The following is a 19,646-nucleotide window of genomic DNA, read 5'->3' as shown; positions in this document are numbered from 1 at the left end:
TCGACTGGGACAACACATCCATCCACAGACAAGCCAAACAGAGACATGCACGAGAATTCCTCCAAGCATAGCATTCCAACCAGAACTCTATCAACAAACACATTTGACATGGATCCCATTTACCACCCCCTGAGAAAATGGACAGGAAATGATGTCACCACAGCAAATAACATCATCAATCCAAGGAAACCTAAACACATAAATAGAAAGCCAGCCATGCCACCATTACTTCTTCCAGAGGCTCACTGAAGATGTTACCTAGCATGGTGACAAAATATCTGAAAACAAACCTCCTAGCTCAGCAAGCAAACTTACATCAGAACCTCAATCTAAGCTACAAATCTTCTCAAAACTCGCTAATGGCTGGAATTGCCCAATCCAGTCAAGAAATCCTGGAATACAATATAATATAATTTTAAAATTATTTATTTTATTCAGTGTCCATGATTCTGAGCAATAGTAACTCATTTTATAATATGGGCAAAGACTTTAATTTTTTGTTGTCACAATTACCGTATTAGATCAGGTGCCCTGTGCCACCTCACCTGATGAATCAACAAAGATTAAACTGACGCAACATGAAGAATATTGCAGTAAATTGAGATTGAACAGAAGTCCAATAAAAGGACATTTCTTTCAGGGAAGCTACCACACTAATGTACTGAGTTGTATATTAATAAACCATAAAGTCCTGTGAGCAAACTTGGAATGGTCTCTGAATGACTGATCAATAATTTCCTACTATTTACCCAGTGTTTCATTTTTAATGTTCTCTTCATAACTTGGTTATCTTTGCTGATATGATCTTTTATCAATGAAATGAAATCAGATTAGACAGCGAAGTAAACGCTTGGGCATCTTTCACGTAGAAGAAAGTGATTACGTTACAATATTTAATGCATTGGGGGGTGATGGCAGCAATTTCTTAATTACCTGAGCTTAACATTAATTATGAGTAGGATTCAGTAATCCCTAAGGTTTTTCCAGATTTTGGAATCATGCCACAAAGCTGTTTCATTGGGAGAATGAAATATCTTCCAATATTTCTCCTCTTATGTGGTCAGAATAAGTTAACATGCATTGGTATGAGCAAACCTAATGATGGATAACTTGCCAGAGGGTCTGCCATTAGCAAACAAATCTTTAAGATCCACAGCATGTTAGTTCCACACTGCAGGCTGCTTTTTTACCCCACAAACCTCACCCGATTGAATGTGAAATTCCTCTCCATCTATGTGACAGCCTTAATACATCAGTTTAGAGTTCAGTATCTGACAGCCATCATTATGGAAAATTCCATGGCAGAGATATCCCTAGGTGTGATTTTCTAGAAATAACGACTGTTTTTCAGAGGTTGCATGGATTTTATTTGGGTATGAGTTCGACGAACTACTTATGCAGTTCTAACATATTTAGCCAATTCCTTCTAAAAGAATGGCTTTATTGCCTTGAAATGATCTTTAAATTGAAGGAATCTGTCATTATCGAAAGTCAATGTTGATACAAATCAGTAAGGTCTGAGTAACTGACTATGGTATTAGCTCTCTGCATCCTTGTTTCACCAGTGATTGTATATTTTGAAAAATGTTTCATGGAAATGAAATGTATTAAAGCTGTCATACTGCAGTTTGACAGTGTTAGATATGTATAATTAATCAGCTTTGTTATAACAGCAGTGAATGTAATCCAAAGTAGTGTTAGCCATATATATATTGCTGTATTTCTCCTGTGCGTGTTAAACCCATGCAGTTTGTTTGATACTTATTACAGTGAGACTCAGAGCAGCAAAAGTTCTTTAAGCCAAATAATTTAAAATGCAAATATCTGGACAAGGAACTAACTTATTTCTTCCACTTGGACAAATAATACTTCATTCTTCATTGTTACTTTGATCATGTGTTAATTATGGTTAATACAATGAAACAAGCCTTCACATTTATTATTTTGCGAGTATTTATTATAGTTTACAAAATTGTGCATTAGTCCATTTTGCTGACACCTTAAGAAAGAAATTGGTTGTAAAGTTCTTGGTATTTGTAACTTTTGATGGGCAGTTATAGAAGTGTGCAACTTGAATTTTTTTTTATGGACCCAGCTTTTGGATCAATGTAGCACCCAGACTTTGTTTCCCAGACTCCATAGCAAGTATCCCCTGGTGAGGTTTCAAATGACGAGCTGAAAAACTATAGTTCTGATTTGTGTACACCAAAATTATGCCTCCCTGAGGTTCGCCATTTAGAGTCATACAGCATGGACATAGACCCTTTGGTCCAACTGTCCATGTTGACCAAACATCCCAATCTGACCTAGTCCGTTTTCCTAGCAATTGACCCATATCTGTCTAAACCTGTCCTTTTCATATATCCATCCAGATGCCTTTTAAAAGTTGTAATTGTACCAGCCTCCACCACTTCCTCTGGCAGCTCATTCCATATATGCACCACCCTCTGCTTTAAAATGTTACCCCTCAGGGCCCTTTTAAATATATCCCCTGTCACCTTAAACATATGCCCTCTGGTTTTTGACTCTCCTACCCTGAGAAAAAAGACCTTGGATGTTCACCCTTGTCCATGCCCCTCATGATTTTATAAACTTTAATAAGGTCACCCTCATCTCCAATGCTCCAGGGAAAAAGCCCCAGCCTATTCAGCTTCTCCCTGTAGCTCAAACCGTCCATCCCAGCAACATCCTTGTAAATCTTTTTTGAACCTTTTTAACTTTAATAACATATTCCCTATAACAGGGAGACCAGAATTGAACACAGTCTTCAAAAAATGGCCTTATCAATGTCCTGTACAGTTGTAACATGACACTCAACTCCTATATTCAATGCACTGACCAGTGAAAGCAAGTGTATCAAACACGGCCTTCACCACCCTGCGACTCCACTTTTAAGGAACTGTGCACCTACACCCCAGATCCCTTTGTTCGGCAATACTCCCCAGGGCTCTACCTTTAATCGTATAAATCCTGCCCAGCTTTGTCTTACCAAAAGAAACCCATCACATTTTCTAAATTAAACTCCATCAGCCACTCCTCGGCCCATTGGCTCATCTGATCAAGGTTCTGTTGTATGCTGACATAGCCTTTAGTATCAACTGCATTACCAATTTTGGTGTAATCTACAAATTTACTAACCATATCTCATTTATTCACTTCCAAATCATTTATTGCCAACGGTGAAAAGTAGTGGATCCACCACCGATCCTTGCAGCACACTGCTGGTCACAGGCCAAAGTCCAAAAAGCAACCCTCCACCACCAACCTATGTCTCATACCTTCAAGCCGATTTTGTATCAAATTGGCTGGGTCCCCCAGGTCCCATGTAAGCTAGCCTTGCTAACCAGTCTACCATGCAGAACCTTATCAAATGCCTTGCTGAAGTCCACATTGACAACTTTCACTGCTCTGCCTTCGTCAATCTTCATTGTCAGTTCAATAAATTCAATCAAGTCAGTGAGACTCTATTTCTGACGCCATGTTAACTACCCCTAAGCAGTCTTTGCCTTTCCAAGTGCATATAAATCCTGTCCCTCAATATCCCACTCAATAACTTGCCCACCACTGACATCAGCTTACTGATCTATGATCCTCTGGATTTTCCTTCCCACCTTTCTTAAATAAAGACATCACGTTAGCCAATCGCCAGTCTTTCGCACCTCACCTGTGACTATTGATGATACAAATGTCTTAACCAGGGCCCAGCAATCTCTTCCCTAGCTTCCCACAAAGCTTTGAGATACACATGATCTGGTCATAGAGGTTCAACCACCTTTATACCTTAGTAATAACTTTTTTTTAGTATTCGATTTTGGGATGTGAACATTTGCTGGCCGGGCCAGCATTTATTGCTCATCCCTAGTTGCCCTTGAGAAAGTGCTAGTGAGCTGTCAAATTAAATCGCTGCAGTCCACCTGCTGTACGTTGACCCACAATGCGCTTAAGGAAGGAATTCACATGTCTCAAGTTGAGTAATGTTTAGAGACATAAAGCAGTTAGTCTTATATGGAACATTGGGCTGAAACTTACTTCTCATATTGCTCATTCCAGTCTGTGATCTAAAACAAATTCCCATTGTTCAACAGAAGCATGTTTCCTCAAGCTGGCACCCAAACTCCAGAATTACAAAGAATGATTCAAATACAAATGGGTACTGTAAGACAGATGACTGGAATGTGTTGGGATTGTAGCTTAATATCAGACCCTTGCATGAAATTTCACAGTCTGGTAAAGGCATAATGTACAGTAACATCTTAAAAGAAACCAGGCCTGATATGTCACCGCCTGCCATTATGTCCTGCTAACATCTTGATGTCCAGAAATATCAACAAGCCTTTGTTGAAATAGCAGTTGAAATCTGATTTGGCGGAAACATAAATGACACGTAATCAGGAACCAGACAGGCTTATATCAATATCCAGTAGAATTGTATATAGAAAATCAGAGAATAAGTTCATTTTCTTCGATTTCTATTATTGCTTGGTATACTTAATACCTTTTCCTCTGTCTCCACAGACAAGAATGTGATCTAGGCTAACATTTAATTGCAAAGGCTGTTATGTTAAAGGTATACTTTTAGGATAAGATGAACTGCCCTCAGGGGAACCTACAAGAATTCAAGGTACAGTCCTGTCAGTGCCCTCACCAGTATTGATACTATTAAAACAAGCTCAATATTAACACTGTTGTTTGTGAAACCTTGCCACTGGCCTGCTGAGTTTCCTGCAGGGTAAGAATGAGAACACTTCGAAAATGCTTTATTATATTTAAGAGATGTTTTTGGAAATCCCTATAGTGTAGCATTGTACACAAAAAGCACCTGCAATCTAGTAAGTTTCTTATACAAGTTCAACATCATCTTTTTGCTGTTATGCTATGTACTCCTATCAATAAAGCCTTTAATACTGTATACGAAAACAGGAATTGCTGCAAAAGCTCAGCAGGTCTGGCAGCATCTATGAAGAGACATCAAAGTTAATGTTTCTAAGGAAGGGTCACTGGACCGGAAGCATTAACTTTGATTTCTCTTTTCCAGCAACTCCTGTTTTTGTTTCTGATTACAGCATCTGCAGTTCTTTCAGTTTTTATTTAATCCAACCGTTCCACCAACTTTTCTTTTCAAATGTTCTCCTGAGATTCTGATGTTTTCAAATTTCTTATTGTCTGCAAACTTTGAAATTGTCCCCTGCACACTAAGACCTAGGACCTTATGATATATCAGGAAAAGCAAAGATGCCAATGCTAACCGCTGGGAAACTCCAGAAAAAGCTTTCCACCAGCCTGAATTCTTCTTTCCATATAACTTGGATTCCTGAAACCTGGCTTCATCATTGCCAACCCATGTCACATGCTTGCAAGCGCAGTAATATTATTGCTGAAATACTGCAGTCCATTCATTCAAGTGATAGATCAGTATTGGATGTGGGTCAATATTATCTCCTCTGATTTCTATTTTAGTATTTACCCTGGTCAACCAGTATTGCACAAGGCTACCATCTTACTCATTTAAAAAAAATGTTTTTCCAGGACTTGTTACAGCCGACTGGAAAATAAACATGAAAAGAAAATTATATTCTCCTACAAGTGTTAAATGCAATGAAAATGTTGGAGAAAAAATGTATTAGTAAATCAGCTTGGTCATCCTGAGGCTTTTTTGTATCTTTATATTCATAGCCTGTATTTTACTGTAATACGCCAATATTATCCCTTTCTAAACAAAATAATCACCTAAAAAATCTGGCATGTTTCCCAGATATTCTACACATTTGTCCATATGCTGCATTATTCAAAATGGATTATTGCATGTATGAACTGTCATGAGAAATAGAGCCATTATTTAAGTATTTGAGAGTTCTGAGTGAAGGTTTCCAGATTTTAAAATGATTTATCACAAGGACGACTAATATACTGAACATAAATTGTGAAGTTTTACATTTTATTTTGAAATGTGTGTAAATGTTTCACTATAATTACACGTTTGTGCTTGGGAAAGCAGGTAGGTATGCTTACTATGCAAACTCCAGCAAGGTGCAAGGTATTGATGTTATCATTTCGCACAGTCCACTTAAAGAGGCAAACGATTTCAAAATACTTGCATTGTTTTTAATCAAACTAAATTGGGCATGTATGTAATAGTAAAATAGATTATTTTAAATGTTACCATGAGCTAAATTATTTTTAATTACACTGAAAGCATTATTCAGCATTAAGCTGAGATTTGCATGTTATTAAAGGTAAAGACAGCATAATCCTACTAGACCATAGACTGCATGAGCGTTTAAACCGAAGGCCAACACGCCTCGGGCAAGGTTGCAACAGAGAGTCCTTCTAGGTAACCTCAGCCAGTGCAGGAATTGAACCAATGCCATTGGTGTAACTCTGCATCACAAGTCACCCAGCCAATCAATCCCCTTGGTATGTTACTAGAATATTGAGTAAACAGCCAATTCAGCCAAGTGAAACTTGCTATCAATTGAGACCAAGTTTCATCAGCAAAGTGTCATTTGGTGCTCACCACTGGCATTCCAGAGACACTGCACAAAATGGTCGATTGTGATTTCTTCATTCAAAGTTAATTTTCTCCCTATCACCAGTTAGTTTGAAATTTTACTCAAGCATGTGAGTAAATGAGACTATTCTTTGGATCTTGGTCTTTTACCTTAGTTTCTCAATGACGCAATAGAAGCAATAAAATCAAAAAAGAATGGAGATTTTATTCCATGTGCCACCAATTAATGATAACAGTTGTTCACAGAGGTGATCACAACTAAAACAATGCTTTTTTCTTTTACAGTGGTGGGATATGAAAACTGGACAATCTCTGCAGACATTCTACACTAATGGGACAAACCTGAAGTCCATATATGTTTCATCTGACTTCAAGACCTATGTAACTATTGATAGTATTGGAATACTCTACATCTTGAAAATGATAAACTGAAACTCCTTATTCTGGGGGTAAAAAGAAACAAAGCTTTTGTATTGCCACTGGAGGGCTTGTATTTATTGCACTTAAAATGCTGTCTTTGAATTTGAAACGAGAGCCATTGCATTTTCTGATTTTTCATGCACAACATTATGCTACTGAGCCATTGGATGTTTTGAAGAGCTTAGCTTAATGGGAAAGTGCCAAGAGGATACAACAAGCCAGAACAGTGTGTAATGCTTTTTTCTATTATTCACAAACTCTGGGTCCTGTGATTGCACTGCTGATGTTTTATTGCTTTGAAACTGTGTGGCAGTGCAGATTTGAAGATTTGGAGTGCAGTAAGCAGTTTACAAAGGTTTAGACTACATGATCAGTTTGCATTATGTGCTTGGTGCTGTTCAATCAACAATTACCTTCTTCTCTGCGACCTTTCTTCTGTTCTGAAAGGGTGTTGTATTAAATATCTGAAACTTTTCATAAGTCTTCAACAAAAATGTTCAGATCATGTTATAATTCAGACTTGAAAAGAGATCTACACAATGAATTCAGTGTTTAATTTACAGAATGTTGTGCATATTTATAATAGATCTGTTTCAGTTGTTTCTACTGATTTTTATTTTCATACTTGAAACAATTAAAATTTTCACAATTCTTAAATTATGGATTCTGCCTTTGTGTGTGAATTATGTATTAAATAGTCTTTTTTGAATTGTGATGTTTCTTTAGAATAAAGCTACATGCCAGATAGTGGCTTGCCATGCAGCTGCTTTCAGAATCATGGTGACAAGATGTGACTTGCCACTTCTGTTGTTCCCTTAATGTGGATGAAAGAAACAGGTCTGAATTACCAGATTCTGAACCATGTACTTAGTTCAAAAAGCAATCATTTATCCAGTCACATCATAATACATAATAGAGTCATTAGGTCCAACTAGTTCATTTGACCAAGTTTCCCAAACTAAACTAGTCCCATTTGCCTGTGTTTGGCCTATCTCCCTCTAAACCTTTCCAATTCATGTACTTGTGCAAATGTCTTTTAAATATTGTAACCGTAGCTGCAACTAAGATTAATTTTGTTTACTACTCAGCAGAAGAGTATCACAGAAGTATTGCAAGCGACATTGTTTTGATTTTTCAGTTATTCGTGCTAACCTTCGATGGAACACTCATTATTTGCTCACGTATAGTGTGGACGAGGTGATGGTTTTGTGAAAAGTGCAGAGAAGCCAAAAAATAATTGCAATAAAGCACAGTACCCATTTTTAAACTATGGATTATGCCCTTACATTTGTTTATTATTTAAAACCTAAGAAAATATGACAAGCAAAGAAGTACAGTTCATTTTAACAAAGAGGTTTTTCTGCACTATAGGCTGAGAAGCAAAACATGCAAAAACTGAAAGTTTTGCAGCCCTGCCACTTACAAGAGGTTACAATTACAGCTGATAGGTTTCCGAAGAAAATTTCAATACAGACAATGTGAACATGGAATTTATAATGGCCGTGCTTTTGATTAGTGCATTCCAACCAGATTCAATTGATTTGTTGCTGTTTTAGGAATAAATAGTCATAGACATCTGATACACAGAAAAAAGACCCTTTGGCCCATCAGATTCATGCTGACTAGAAACAACCACCTAACTATTCTAATCCCATTTTCTAGTACTTGGCCTATAGTCTTGCGTGCTTTAGTGTTGCAAGTGCAGACTTAATACTACTTCAATGTTATGAGGATGAGAGATTCCTGAGAGAATTAACTTCGGATAAATGTGTGCTTAGTGGGTGATGTAGTCCGTTGACCATACAGGTAGTTGCATTCCTGTGCAACACCGTGTTATAGAAAATCGCACAATGAAAATAATGAGGAAAAACAGGTGGGTTAGGGGTTAACAGCCAAAAAGTTCAGTAAAAATCAAAACAAAAATAATATTTTAATGCAAACAATAGCACAGTCGAAGTAAATATTTATATCATATATTTTAATGATACAGTAAATTTAACATTTTAACACAAAAATAACTGACCAAAGCATTGTCTTTGCAAGATGCTCTTCACCAGAAAGTGCGTGAGCTGACTGCCCATGTGATGCCAACACAGAAGTCCAATCCTCCCCAAGATTCTCCCACAGTTTGAAATAAAGTTCCTCCTAAATGTAGATTACAATTCCCAGTTTCAAACTAAGTTTCAAGGTTTGCAGAGCTGATTGCATTTCTGTTTTAGCTGAACACACAGTGTGCATTTTGCAGACAGAGGATCCTGAGGCTGGGTTTTGCTGTTCAGGTAGTGCCAGGGATGGAATCGCGTAACAGCAAATGGAAATTTGCTTTATAACAACAAAAGTCCACAATTCACTTATCAGCCAAATCACATTTAATAAACATGTATTATAGGGGAGCTACGTGTTTTCATTGTCTTGAAGAAGAACCTTATCCCATGTGATGATTACAAGGTAACCTCGATTATCTGAATGACGTGGGTATTTTATTCGGTACTTAAATATACAGATAGCACTGTTTACCCAAGCACTGGGATCTTGAGATCTTGTCTGAAATTCGGATAATGGATGTTCAGATAACCGAGGTTGTACTGTATTTGACAATTTAGGTTTTATTGTGACATATACACAAGGCGCCATCTTACGTACAAGTACCTAGATACAGAATCTTAAGAACAAGGTAGTGTGAAAGAATAAAGTTAAAGGTTACACATTGCAGACCTTCTTGGTTTTAATTAGAAGTTCAACATTACAGTCTTTCTTCAGTGCTTAGCCACAGATGGTTCAAGAAACCACCTCAAGACTGGAAGTCCACGCTGAGGCTATGCCAGGCCAGAGAGACTGCCACCCCAAGCCAGACTGCCAGGTTAAGTCTGCAGCAGGCAAAAGGGAGAAGAGAATCCATAGCATGGCTACAGTGTGGAAACAGGCCCCTTGGCCTAACAAGTCCATATCTACCCTCCAAAGAGTGTCCCACCTAAACCCATTCTCCATCACTATACATTTAGCCCTGACTAATGTGCCTAATCTACACATCCCTGAACACTATGGGCAATTTAGCATAGCCAATTCACATCTTTGGATTGTGGGAGGAAACCCACGCAGACACAGAGAAAATGTGCAAACTCTACACAGTCGCTAAAGGCTGGAATCGAGACGAGGTCCCTGGTACTGTGAAGCATCAATGCTAGGTACTGAGCTACTGTGCTGCTCCAAAATGGTGGAAGAAAGAAACATAGAAAAAAAGAACAAGCTCCATCTCAACCATCCTAATCTGCTGCCACTCTTATCAATTTTAGTTGCATTTTGGCAAAATCTTTACAGTGCACATAGGGAAGGAGTGGGTAAAGAGAGATGCTACACTGGTAGTTTGATTAATTGTCCAGGAAATAAAGTAACTGTTAGAATAGTCTGAGACAGCGTATTTTTGGCAGTTGTTTGGAAAGTGCCCATTATTTCGCTCCATTTATCATGCAATTTTTGGAGTTTCCAGTTTGAAATGCTGAAGTTGCAGTGTGGATCAACTTTCACATCATTGAAAAATTAACCTCTTAAATTGCATAGTATTGTGAGACAAACTTCCATGTGAAAACACATACTATATAGTGATGTGCAAAAACACGATCCATTTTGGACTAGATTGTCTTTTGCAGAAGAGGCTGTGGAATTTGTTGGACTGATTGAGATCCCTAGAGTTAGATATTCTACTCACAGTTGGGTTTGATGTGGTGCAGTAGAGCACCAGAAATGTCAAACCCGATTTTCCTAAGTCTTAGGAGTTTCTACAAGATCACCTGAGTACTGTTTAAATTTACCAGTGTTGATTTAAATAATTAGCAAATTTAATCTTCAACTCCATTAAGCCAACTTTGAAACCACTTTTAAGTCAATCAAGAGAATTGAAGGCTCCAATTTCTTAAGCTGTGTCACTGCAAAGGAATACCAATAAAATATGCGTTTTTTGTGAGAATTTTATATCGAAATAATCAATCGCATCACTGTTACATTTCAATACATTATGATGATGCTATTTTGTATCTACTTAAGGCTTGCCTTTCCTTCAGTTAAGCTCGCATTTCTTCATTTGTTCATTAAGCTAGAGATCTTGCTTTCATTTTCAGAGCTTATCAATCGAAGTTACTGGAACTTCCTCTTAATATGCAGCATAAACTCAAAACTCATCATTCTATCACTATGAAGAGAAGCTAAAGGTTTGTCTGTAAGCTATTTACAAAAGTTGTTCATTTGTATGAGTCAGTCTTATTGATATTCACAGTCATTAATGTTAACCCACTAAACTGACACTTTAATGCATCAATGTGGATATTGTAGGTAAATACTTAAAGAGATTAAAAAAATGTCCCCTTGTGCTGTCTCCATTTGATCAAACTTAACCACCTTGAAGACTCTGGAGGCCTCTGTGATTAAGTAGCTTTCTTCAGAGTATTGAGTACAGAAGTTGGGAGGTCATATTGTGGCTATACAGGACATTGGTTAGGCCACTGTTGGAATATTGCGTGCTATTCTGGTTTCCTTCCTATCAAAAAGATGTTGTGAAACTTGAAAGGGTTCAGAAAAGATTTACAAGGATGTTGCCAAGGTTGGAGGATTTGAGCTATAGGGAGAGGCTGAACAGGCTGGTGCTGTTTTCCCTGGAGCGTCAGAGGCTGAGGGGTGACCTTATAGAGGTTTACAAAATTATGAGGGGCATGGATAGGATAAATAGGCAAAGTCTTTTCCCTGGGGTCAGGAAGTCCAGAATTAGAGGGCATAGGTTTAGGGTGAGAGGGGAAAGATATAAAAGAGACCACGGGCAACCTTTTCACATAGAGGGTGATGGAAGCTGGTACAATTGCAATATTTAAGAGGCATTTGGTTGAGTATATGAATAGGAAGTATTTGGAGGGATATGGGCCGGGTGCTGGCAGGTGGGACTAGATTAGGTTGGGATATCTGGTCAGCATGGACACGGTCCGAAGGGTCTGAGTCCATGCTGTACATCTCTATGACTCTAACTTTATTTTGTGGGAGTATTTCAAGCAGCAAAAATGATTAAAAATTTCTTTGCTCTCCATACCTTAACATGTGGTGTTAGTAAATATGATTGTACCTTCATCGATGTTTCAGAGAAGCTATTCAGCACATCATTTTTTGTATGACACTTACATTCTAGAAATATCCAAGGAGTCTAAATTTCATACTCTGTTCTCCTAATGCTGCAAAGGTTTCCTTTGTGATGTTATTACACAATATGCTAGTGCAAATTCACAGGATACTATACTGCAGGTTTCTAAAATCAGCAAGTTGATATGCCCGTGTTGTGTACCTATGAAGGAGACAGACATTTTTGCTGTTAACAAAACAGCGTAAGAATTAGGCAATTTACCTTGATTTGAAATTTGAGAGGTTCATTCAGAAATTTAATAACTGCAGGGAAGAAGCTGTTCCTGAACCTGTTGATATGTGTGTTTAAGCTTTTGTATCTTCTGCCTGATGGAAGAGGTCAGAAGAAATTATAACCGCAGTAGGAGGGCTCTTTGATAATATTGGCTGCCTTTTCAAGGCAGAGTGATGTGTAAATGGAGTCAATGGATGGAAGGTTGACTAGGCTGTGTTCACAACTCTTTGTAGTTGCTTACAGTCTTGATGGGGATATAAAACATTCCCATTGGCTTAGCCCATCAAATTATTTTGTATGGATAAGAGAAATACTATTTTAGTTTGTATGTAACATAAACCAGCTTCTGGAAAAAAAGTCATAATTCACAAAAGCAGACCAGAGTAGGCCATTGGGCGTCCTACCTAGAAGAAAGAGTCCTTCCAAGAAAGTGACCTATGGGAAAGAAGTAGAGCCGTTTATTTTGCCTGTAGACTGTACATTCACTATAAGGGCTGTTCCAAAATAAAGTCAGAAACCTCCTACTGCAAAGGAATAAAGCAACTGAATTTCAACCTCCATTATTTTTTGTGAACCAAGAGAGAATCCTTATGCCTGCAATGATTCTGACTGCAATTTTGGGAGCTGATTGTAACACCCCAGGCAGAATCTTACAGGGATCTGAGTAGCAGGCCTATAGAGATTTGTGGCAGAATCAAATGAAGTCCAGCGAGGCCCATCTCGATGTCAGGAGCATTTATTCCATGTTTGAGAAGAAATTTGGGAGTTGCTATTTTTAGGAGAATTATAAACGTTTTGTTAAACACTTTGTTAACAGCCCAACATGCCTCAGTTTCCTACATGCCAAACGAGCTGGACATTGAGAAACTGCAACATGGACGTCAAAGCAGATATTTGGTAAATTTGGCTTGCTGCTTGCTCCAAAGGAATTCTGTTTTACAGGCAACCAAACTGCATCTCAGGGCACAATCCACTGGCTAGAGCCATACATGGCCCTCATCCTTGGGGAAGGGGCACCTGGAGATTGTGCCAGGATTCCCTGTCTATAGTCCTGTTGAGCCAACCCTCAGGGTATTGGACCCGTTTCTCCAAGGTAACTGCTAACCTACCCATGGAGGGTAGTCGCAAGGCAACAAGGGCCACTGTATCAGACAGTCTTGTCTGCTACTCCTGGTTCTCCCTGTGCATATGGATGAAGTCCCGGATTGCTCACACTCCAGGGTGCTACGCTGTCTGGGGCTGAGCAGGTACCTGGGTTCTGACAGTCCTCTAAAGGCCAGTGCCCTCCCACTGTTTCTTCCTGAGCTCAGCCACAGAGCTGCTGCAGTGAGCTACTCAGCAGGTCGTGGTCTGACACTTTCAAAGCTTTCTGTTCCCACAGCAGTGTCAGTATGGGAACTGGTTGGAGTTGCAGCAGGTAGCTTTGTGGATGTTTCCTCTGAGGCCTTAGCATTCTCATCCCAGAGGTCAGGGAGGTGACTTTGGGAGCAGCTGGCCATTTCCCTACATGGGTAATGGACAGGCCAGGGTGGTATCTGAACGACATGAAACAGCGGGTATAGTAGCCAGTGGTTGGAAGCTGTATGCAATGAGTGGCACTGACGACCGTGCAGTGGAATGAAGAGTGTTACGTACTTGGTTGGCAGGTTCATGAATGTTCAGCATTTCCAGGGAGTGGCCCCAATGGCCCTATTATGAGCTGTCTTCTCTTGTAATGACAGGCAGGGAGGAGTTGAGTGAGATAGAAATAGGTGGTACGGTTGGTATTGGTACAAGTGGGCAAAAGTGGGTGAGGTGTACCAAGTGCTCAGGATTGTAGAAGGTAGTGCAGAGTTAGTGCATGAGGGAGGTGGGGTTTGTTGGTGGTGGTAGAGGCCAGAGTGAGTGAATCAACAATGACAATGGCTGAGCATGTGTCTTGATGGGTGCAGCAGCAGAGAGATGGATTAAGTATGAGACTGTGGAGACTATGTCACTTAGCCTTGGATAGTGAGAAAATCATTAATTGTCTTACGGCAATAACTATTTCTCAAGACTGTGAAGACGGCACTGAACTGGATGGTCAACTCGTACCAGGCTGCCAGGATCTGGCAATGTAGCCTCCTCTATCACTCATCTAGGAAGAGGACCCCTTTTTTTTATATCATGAATATTTTTAAAAATGAAAAACATAGCTAATATACAAGCATTTTTAGGCGGTCCATTTTTCAGAGCCCTGTCAGAGTTCTCCATCTCTATCACAGTGCCATCTACCCATTCTCTGACATCTTTTGGAAGTAGGGCAGCTTAGAATGATCTTGCACATCCAAGGGCTCAGGGGCCTTTCAAAGATGGCAGGGCCAGCAAGGGATACTGGTCGCTCCATGGATATCTATTGAGTGGCAAGTTATTCTGCAAAGCACGTTGGGGCCCAAATCAGACTTGACAGATATCAAGTAGTTAATGAGGCAGGTTTGATAAGATACAGTGAGACTTCATGGCAGAATTCCTCCAAAATACTTAACACAACCCAGACTTGACAGAAAACACACAAGATTTAGCGTGTTGACTTTTTAGCCACTTTTGGCAATCTGATTACATGCTGCATCTTTTGTAATATCTTTTCTTGCATTTGTGTGTCTTGTGTTTCAGGTGTTGAGAAAATGAACATTTATTCCTTATTTTTGTTTAAACCGATCAGAAAATCTGTCGTTTCTGGTCATACTAGTCACAGCATTTAAAGGGTTGAAACACTTCTACTTGGAAGCTCATTTTATTGCAGTTAGTAAAGAGGTGGAATAAAGGAGAACCATCCCAGCAACTTTCCCATCTGCTACGGTGGTCAGAAAAATGGACCACTTGAAGATGCTTGTATGTTAGCTTTGTTTTTCATTTTTTGAAAAGTATTCATTATATAAAAAAATTGAAAGATACACATCTGCTAACTTACAATACTTCCACTTTTATTTGTTTTTATCTGTCAAAGTGTTTTTTTTAATACATAGTGGAATTGTGATACAGTGTTTATTAAGTTGAGGCAAATGAAATGTTTATCTATACTTAAACTGGTGTGCAACAAAACTGCACTTCGTTCAGGCCAACCTATTCCTGAAATAGTAATATGTAATTACAAGCTACATTTGTCCAAATCAGTTTCACGGTGATTGGTTTTACTGTGTGGAACTGAAGTGTTTAATGTAGTGAGTGCAGCTGCAGAAACAGTGAGTAATGAGACATTTAGAGGTACTATTTTCAATCATGGTGCCATTTGAACAGGATTCACACCTCTGTCATCAGGTGAAGGGTACAAAACAACCACACAATGCAACCATGAGAGAATCAAATAACCCAGTGACTGAAGAAGCTTTTTTTCCTCAGGAATCCTGAAATCGCTAATTCAAATTGAAAATGGTTCTTGAAATAGGTTGATTCAAGCTCTTGACCTTCCTCAGAAATGTCCGCAAATTGCATCATCATTGCATATATTGGTCCCGTACTTTCCCCATAACACAGAACAATGCAGACCAGGCCTTCTTTTTATCTAAGTATGCTTTAAATCCACAAAAGACCTATTTGGAGAACACTGCAGACGTCCATCAGTTAATATTGAAGGCTGACCATAAGAATTTTCATTATAAATTCTATTACATGCAACCTGGCTCTGAGCAATAGATTAAAATACTGTGTTGGATTTTAAGCAGCTTTCATTAATTCCGTCCTTACATCCTGAAGCAGATTATTTCATAAATGAGTGCGCAGGGAGTGTGAGCATTCCATTCCTCATTCTTAATTCAGCATTAATATGCCTGCATATAACCTTTGTGATTATATATTGTGGAAGTTGATGGCATTTTAATGAAGGCTCAAAAGTGAGTTCCCTCAACAGAGACCTGGTTCTTTCGTGTTGGAAAAAACCTATGACTTTTATGCTGTTTTCAGTACTTGTAGAGTTAATTAAAAACAAATTAGTCTGTATATTTAAGTAATCCCATCTTCCTTTACTTCATTATTACTGCATAATTGCAGCAGCGAATAAGTTACATGTCTCTGTTATACAAGCAGGAATCTCGATTTACTTTCTATTAAGGCCTAGTAGGCGAATGCGTTATTAAGTCACACTGAACAAATATCCCAGTTTAGATTGCAGCTATTTGCCAAATCAGCTTGGAGTCCTCTAATTAGCTTCAGCTCACTGAACTAGAGATAGTCAGGGTATCCAGTGTTACCTGCTGCATACTGTATGGGCAGGGATGTCGCACCAAGACCAAGAATCTGACAACATTCACCAACCTTGGGCGGCACGGTGGCACAGTGGTTAGCACTGCTGCCTCACAGCGCCTGAGACCCGGGTTCAATTCCCGACTCAGGCGACAGACTGTGTGGAGTTTGCACGTTCTCCCCGTGTCTGCGTGGGTTTCCTCCGGGTGCTCCGGTTTCCTCCCACAGTCCAAAGATGTGCGGGTCAGGTGAATTGGCCAAGCTAAATTGCCCGTAGTGTTCGGTAAGGGGTAAATGTAGGGGTACGGGTGGGTGGCGGGTCGGTGTGGACTTGTTGGGCCAAAGGGCCTGTTTCCACACTGTAAGTCTAAGCTAAGCTAAGCTAAACCTCCCTTTTCTTCTCCAAAATCTTTCATGTGTCATTGCTCTGTCCTTGGGCCTCTATTGTTTGTAATTTTTATTAATGACATGGATGAGGAGATTGAAGGATGGGTCAGCAAGTTTGCAGACGACACAAAGGTTAGAGGTGTCGTTGACAGTATAGAGGGCTGTTGTAGGCTGCAGCGGGACATTGACAGGATGCAGAGATGGGCTGAGAGGTGGCAGATGGAGTTCAACCTGGATAAATGTGAGGTGATGCATTTTGGAAGGTTGAATTTGAAAGCTGAGCACAAGATTAAGGATAGGATTCTTGGCAGTGTGGAGGAACAGAGGGATCTTGGTGTGCAGGTACATAGATCCCTTAAAATGGCCACCCAAGTGGACAGGATTGTTAAGAAAGTATATGGTGTTTTGGCTTTCATTAACAGGGGGATTGAGTTTAAGAGTTGTGAGATCTTGTTGCAGCTCTATAAAACTTTGGTTAGACCGCAGTTGGAATACTGCGTCCATTTCTGGTCGCCCTATTATAGGAAAGATGTGGATGCTTTGGATACGGTCCAGAAGAGGTTTACCAGGATGCTGCCTGGACTGGAGGGCTTATCTTATGAAGAGAGGTTGACTGAGCTCGGACTTTTCTCATTGGAGAAAAGGAGGAGGAGAGGGGACCTAATTGAGGTATACAAGATAATGAGAGGCATAGATAGAGTCGATAGCCAGAGACTATTTCCCAGGGCAGAAATGATTAACACGAGGGGTCATAGTTTTAAACTGGTTGGAGGAAAGTATAGAGGGGATGTCAGAGTCGGGTTCTTTACACAGAGAGTTGTGAGAGCATGGAATGCGTTGCCAGCAGCAGTTGTGGAAGCAAGGTCATTGGGGACATTTAAGAGACTCCTGGACATGCATATGGTCATAGAAATTTGAGGGTTGAAGGTCCTGTTCTGTGCTGTACTGTTCTATGTTCTATGTTCCATTACCTGTCAGACCTATGGCCTTGTTGTCCTCAATTCTATGTTCACTTCGCCAGGGCTGTGCACTACGTGGGGCTGTGTTTGCCTAGTTCTACTCTTAGTTATCCAGTTATAGCAAGAGTGTTCATCTGTATTAACCTCTGTTTCCATGTATATGCTGAACAGATCCTCAGCTGCTTCAATTTCTCACTTACACAACAGCAACATGATTGCCAAGTGTACATTCACAGCAGCTCCACCTCACCACCTTCTCTGTTGACCAGCAGTTGTCATTTATTTGTCACACACATGCCTGACATACAAAATGGATAGCCAAAAATTCCATCCACACTGACCCTGGTACAATCTCCATTCCTTAGCTGTCAACTCCATGCTTCTCACTGACAACAAGACATTTCACAAGCTGAAACTGAACTTAGCCCTTCACTTATACTGCCAGCAGCTACCTCCATAATATCACTGGCCTCAGATCATCTGCTTTCCCCATGCTTTATTTACTAACATATATCTTTATTATTGCATGGGATAGGGCATCACTGGTAAGTCCAGCATTTGTTACCCATCCTGAATTGTCCCTGAACTGAATGGTTTGTTAGACTATTTCAGTGCATAATAAAGAGTTAACCGTGTCAGTATGAATCTGAAATCACATAGGCCAGTCCAGGTAAGGATAACAAATTTCCTTCCAGAAGTGCATTAATGGAGCAAAGGAGCTTTTATGAAAATTGGTGCTTTTGTGGTTGCCATTCTTGAAACCGTCTTTTCAATTCCAGATTTATTGATCAGTTTTAAATTCCATGAGCAGACATGGTGAGATTTGAACCTAAGTCCCTATGGCTTTGCCAAGGCCTCTGGGTTAAATGTCTAATGCTATTGCCATTTTCCATATCGAATGTTCCACAATATGAATTTAAATAAACATAAGTTTATCCAAAACCATCCAAACCCGGTAACCTAACTCACACTAGGTCCTAGTCACCCATTGTCCCTTTGCTTGATGACTCACCTTCAATCCAGGTACAGAAACATTTTGATTCTTAAGATTCTGACTGTTTTTACATAGGTTGCAGTTTGCATAATGTTTACAAAACAAATCTTTCATAAGGAAAGAACAGTTTCAAATTACACTGACAGACAGTCATGGAACATTACTTAAAGTTCTACACACTTTTTTTTAGGTGGAATCATGAATAGTAGAAATCTCATTCTGGACTGGGTGTCCCGTGATACCCTTATCGAATTGCAATTGTTGAAACAAAGCATGCAGTTCTATTTTACATCTCAAGTGATAGATGAGACAAAGATAAAAGCTATAAACATTTTGTTTGCCAATGGCAAGAAGAGCACTGCAGAAAAAACATACAGTACTTTCATGGACAATCAAAAAGATTCAAAAATATCTGGTTACTCTCAAAAAGAATGTCAGCGATAGAGTGACAGTGAATCATAGAGAGTGAGTATCAGTGAGGGAGTGACAGTGAATCATAGAGAGTGAATGGATGTCAGTGAGGAAGTGACTGTCAGCAAGGGGGTTATTACTTACTGAAATTAACTTTGGGAATAACATTTATTAGCAACTAATCACCAGTTCATTTAGCTCTTGTTTTCTTCTTCAGATTAAGAATGATTTTTGCATGTTTTTTAAATGTGCGTATAGGTGGTAAACTATTTCTTCTACAAAAATATTTAATTGGTTGTTTTGGCAATTCTTTCAACAAATAATTTGGATACATTTTCTGCAGTTTGCTTTGCACCGGCAAAAATGGATCCTCTACAT

At 39.4% G+C, this 19,646-nt stretch overlaps 1 protein-coding gene across 4 annotated transcripts in view; it reads left to right on the top strand.

Annotated features, from left to right (window-relative positions):
- Positions 1 to 7,453, top strand: part of apaf1 (apoptotic peptidase activating factor 1) — a 196,665-nt gene extending 189,212 nt beyond the window's left edge. For all 4 annotated transcript variants that reach the window (XM_060842926.1, XM_060842922.1, XM_060842924.1 and 1 more), the window contains one exon: positions 6,794 to 7,453. In XM_060842926.1, the coding sequence (XP_060698909.1) occupies positions 6,794 to 6,940 (147 nt within the window). In that variant the 3' untranslated portion in view covers positions 6,941 to 7,453. The remainder of the gene's footprint in view (positions 1 to 6,793) is intronic.
- The last annotated feature ends 12,193 nt before the right edge of the window (positions 7,454 to 19,646 follow it).

Source organism: Hemiscyllium ocellatum, chromosome 23, assembly GCF_020745735.1.
Source record: "Hemiscyllium ocellatum isolate sHemOce1 chromosome 23, sHemOce1.pat.X.cur, whole genome shotgun sequence".
Taxonomy (NCBI): domain Eukaryota; kingdom Metazoa; phylum Chordata; class Chondrichthyes; order Orectolobiformes; family Hemiscylliidae; genus Hemiscyllium; species Hemiscyllium ocellatum.
This window is presented reverse-complemented; position numbering and strand designations above follow the sequence as displayed.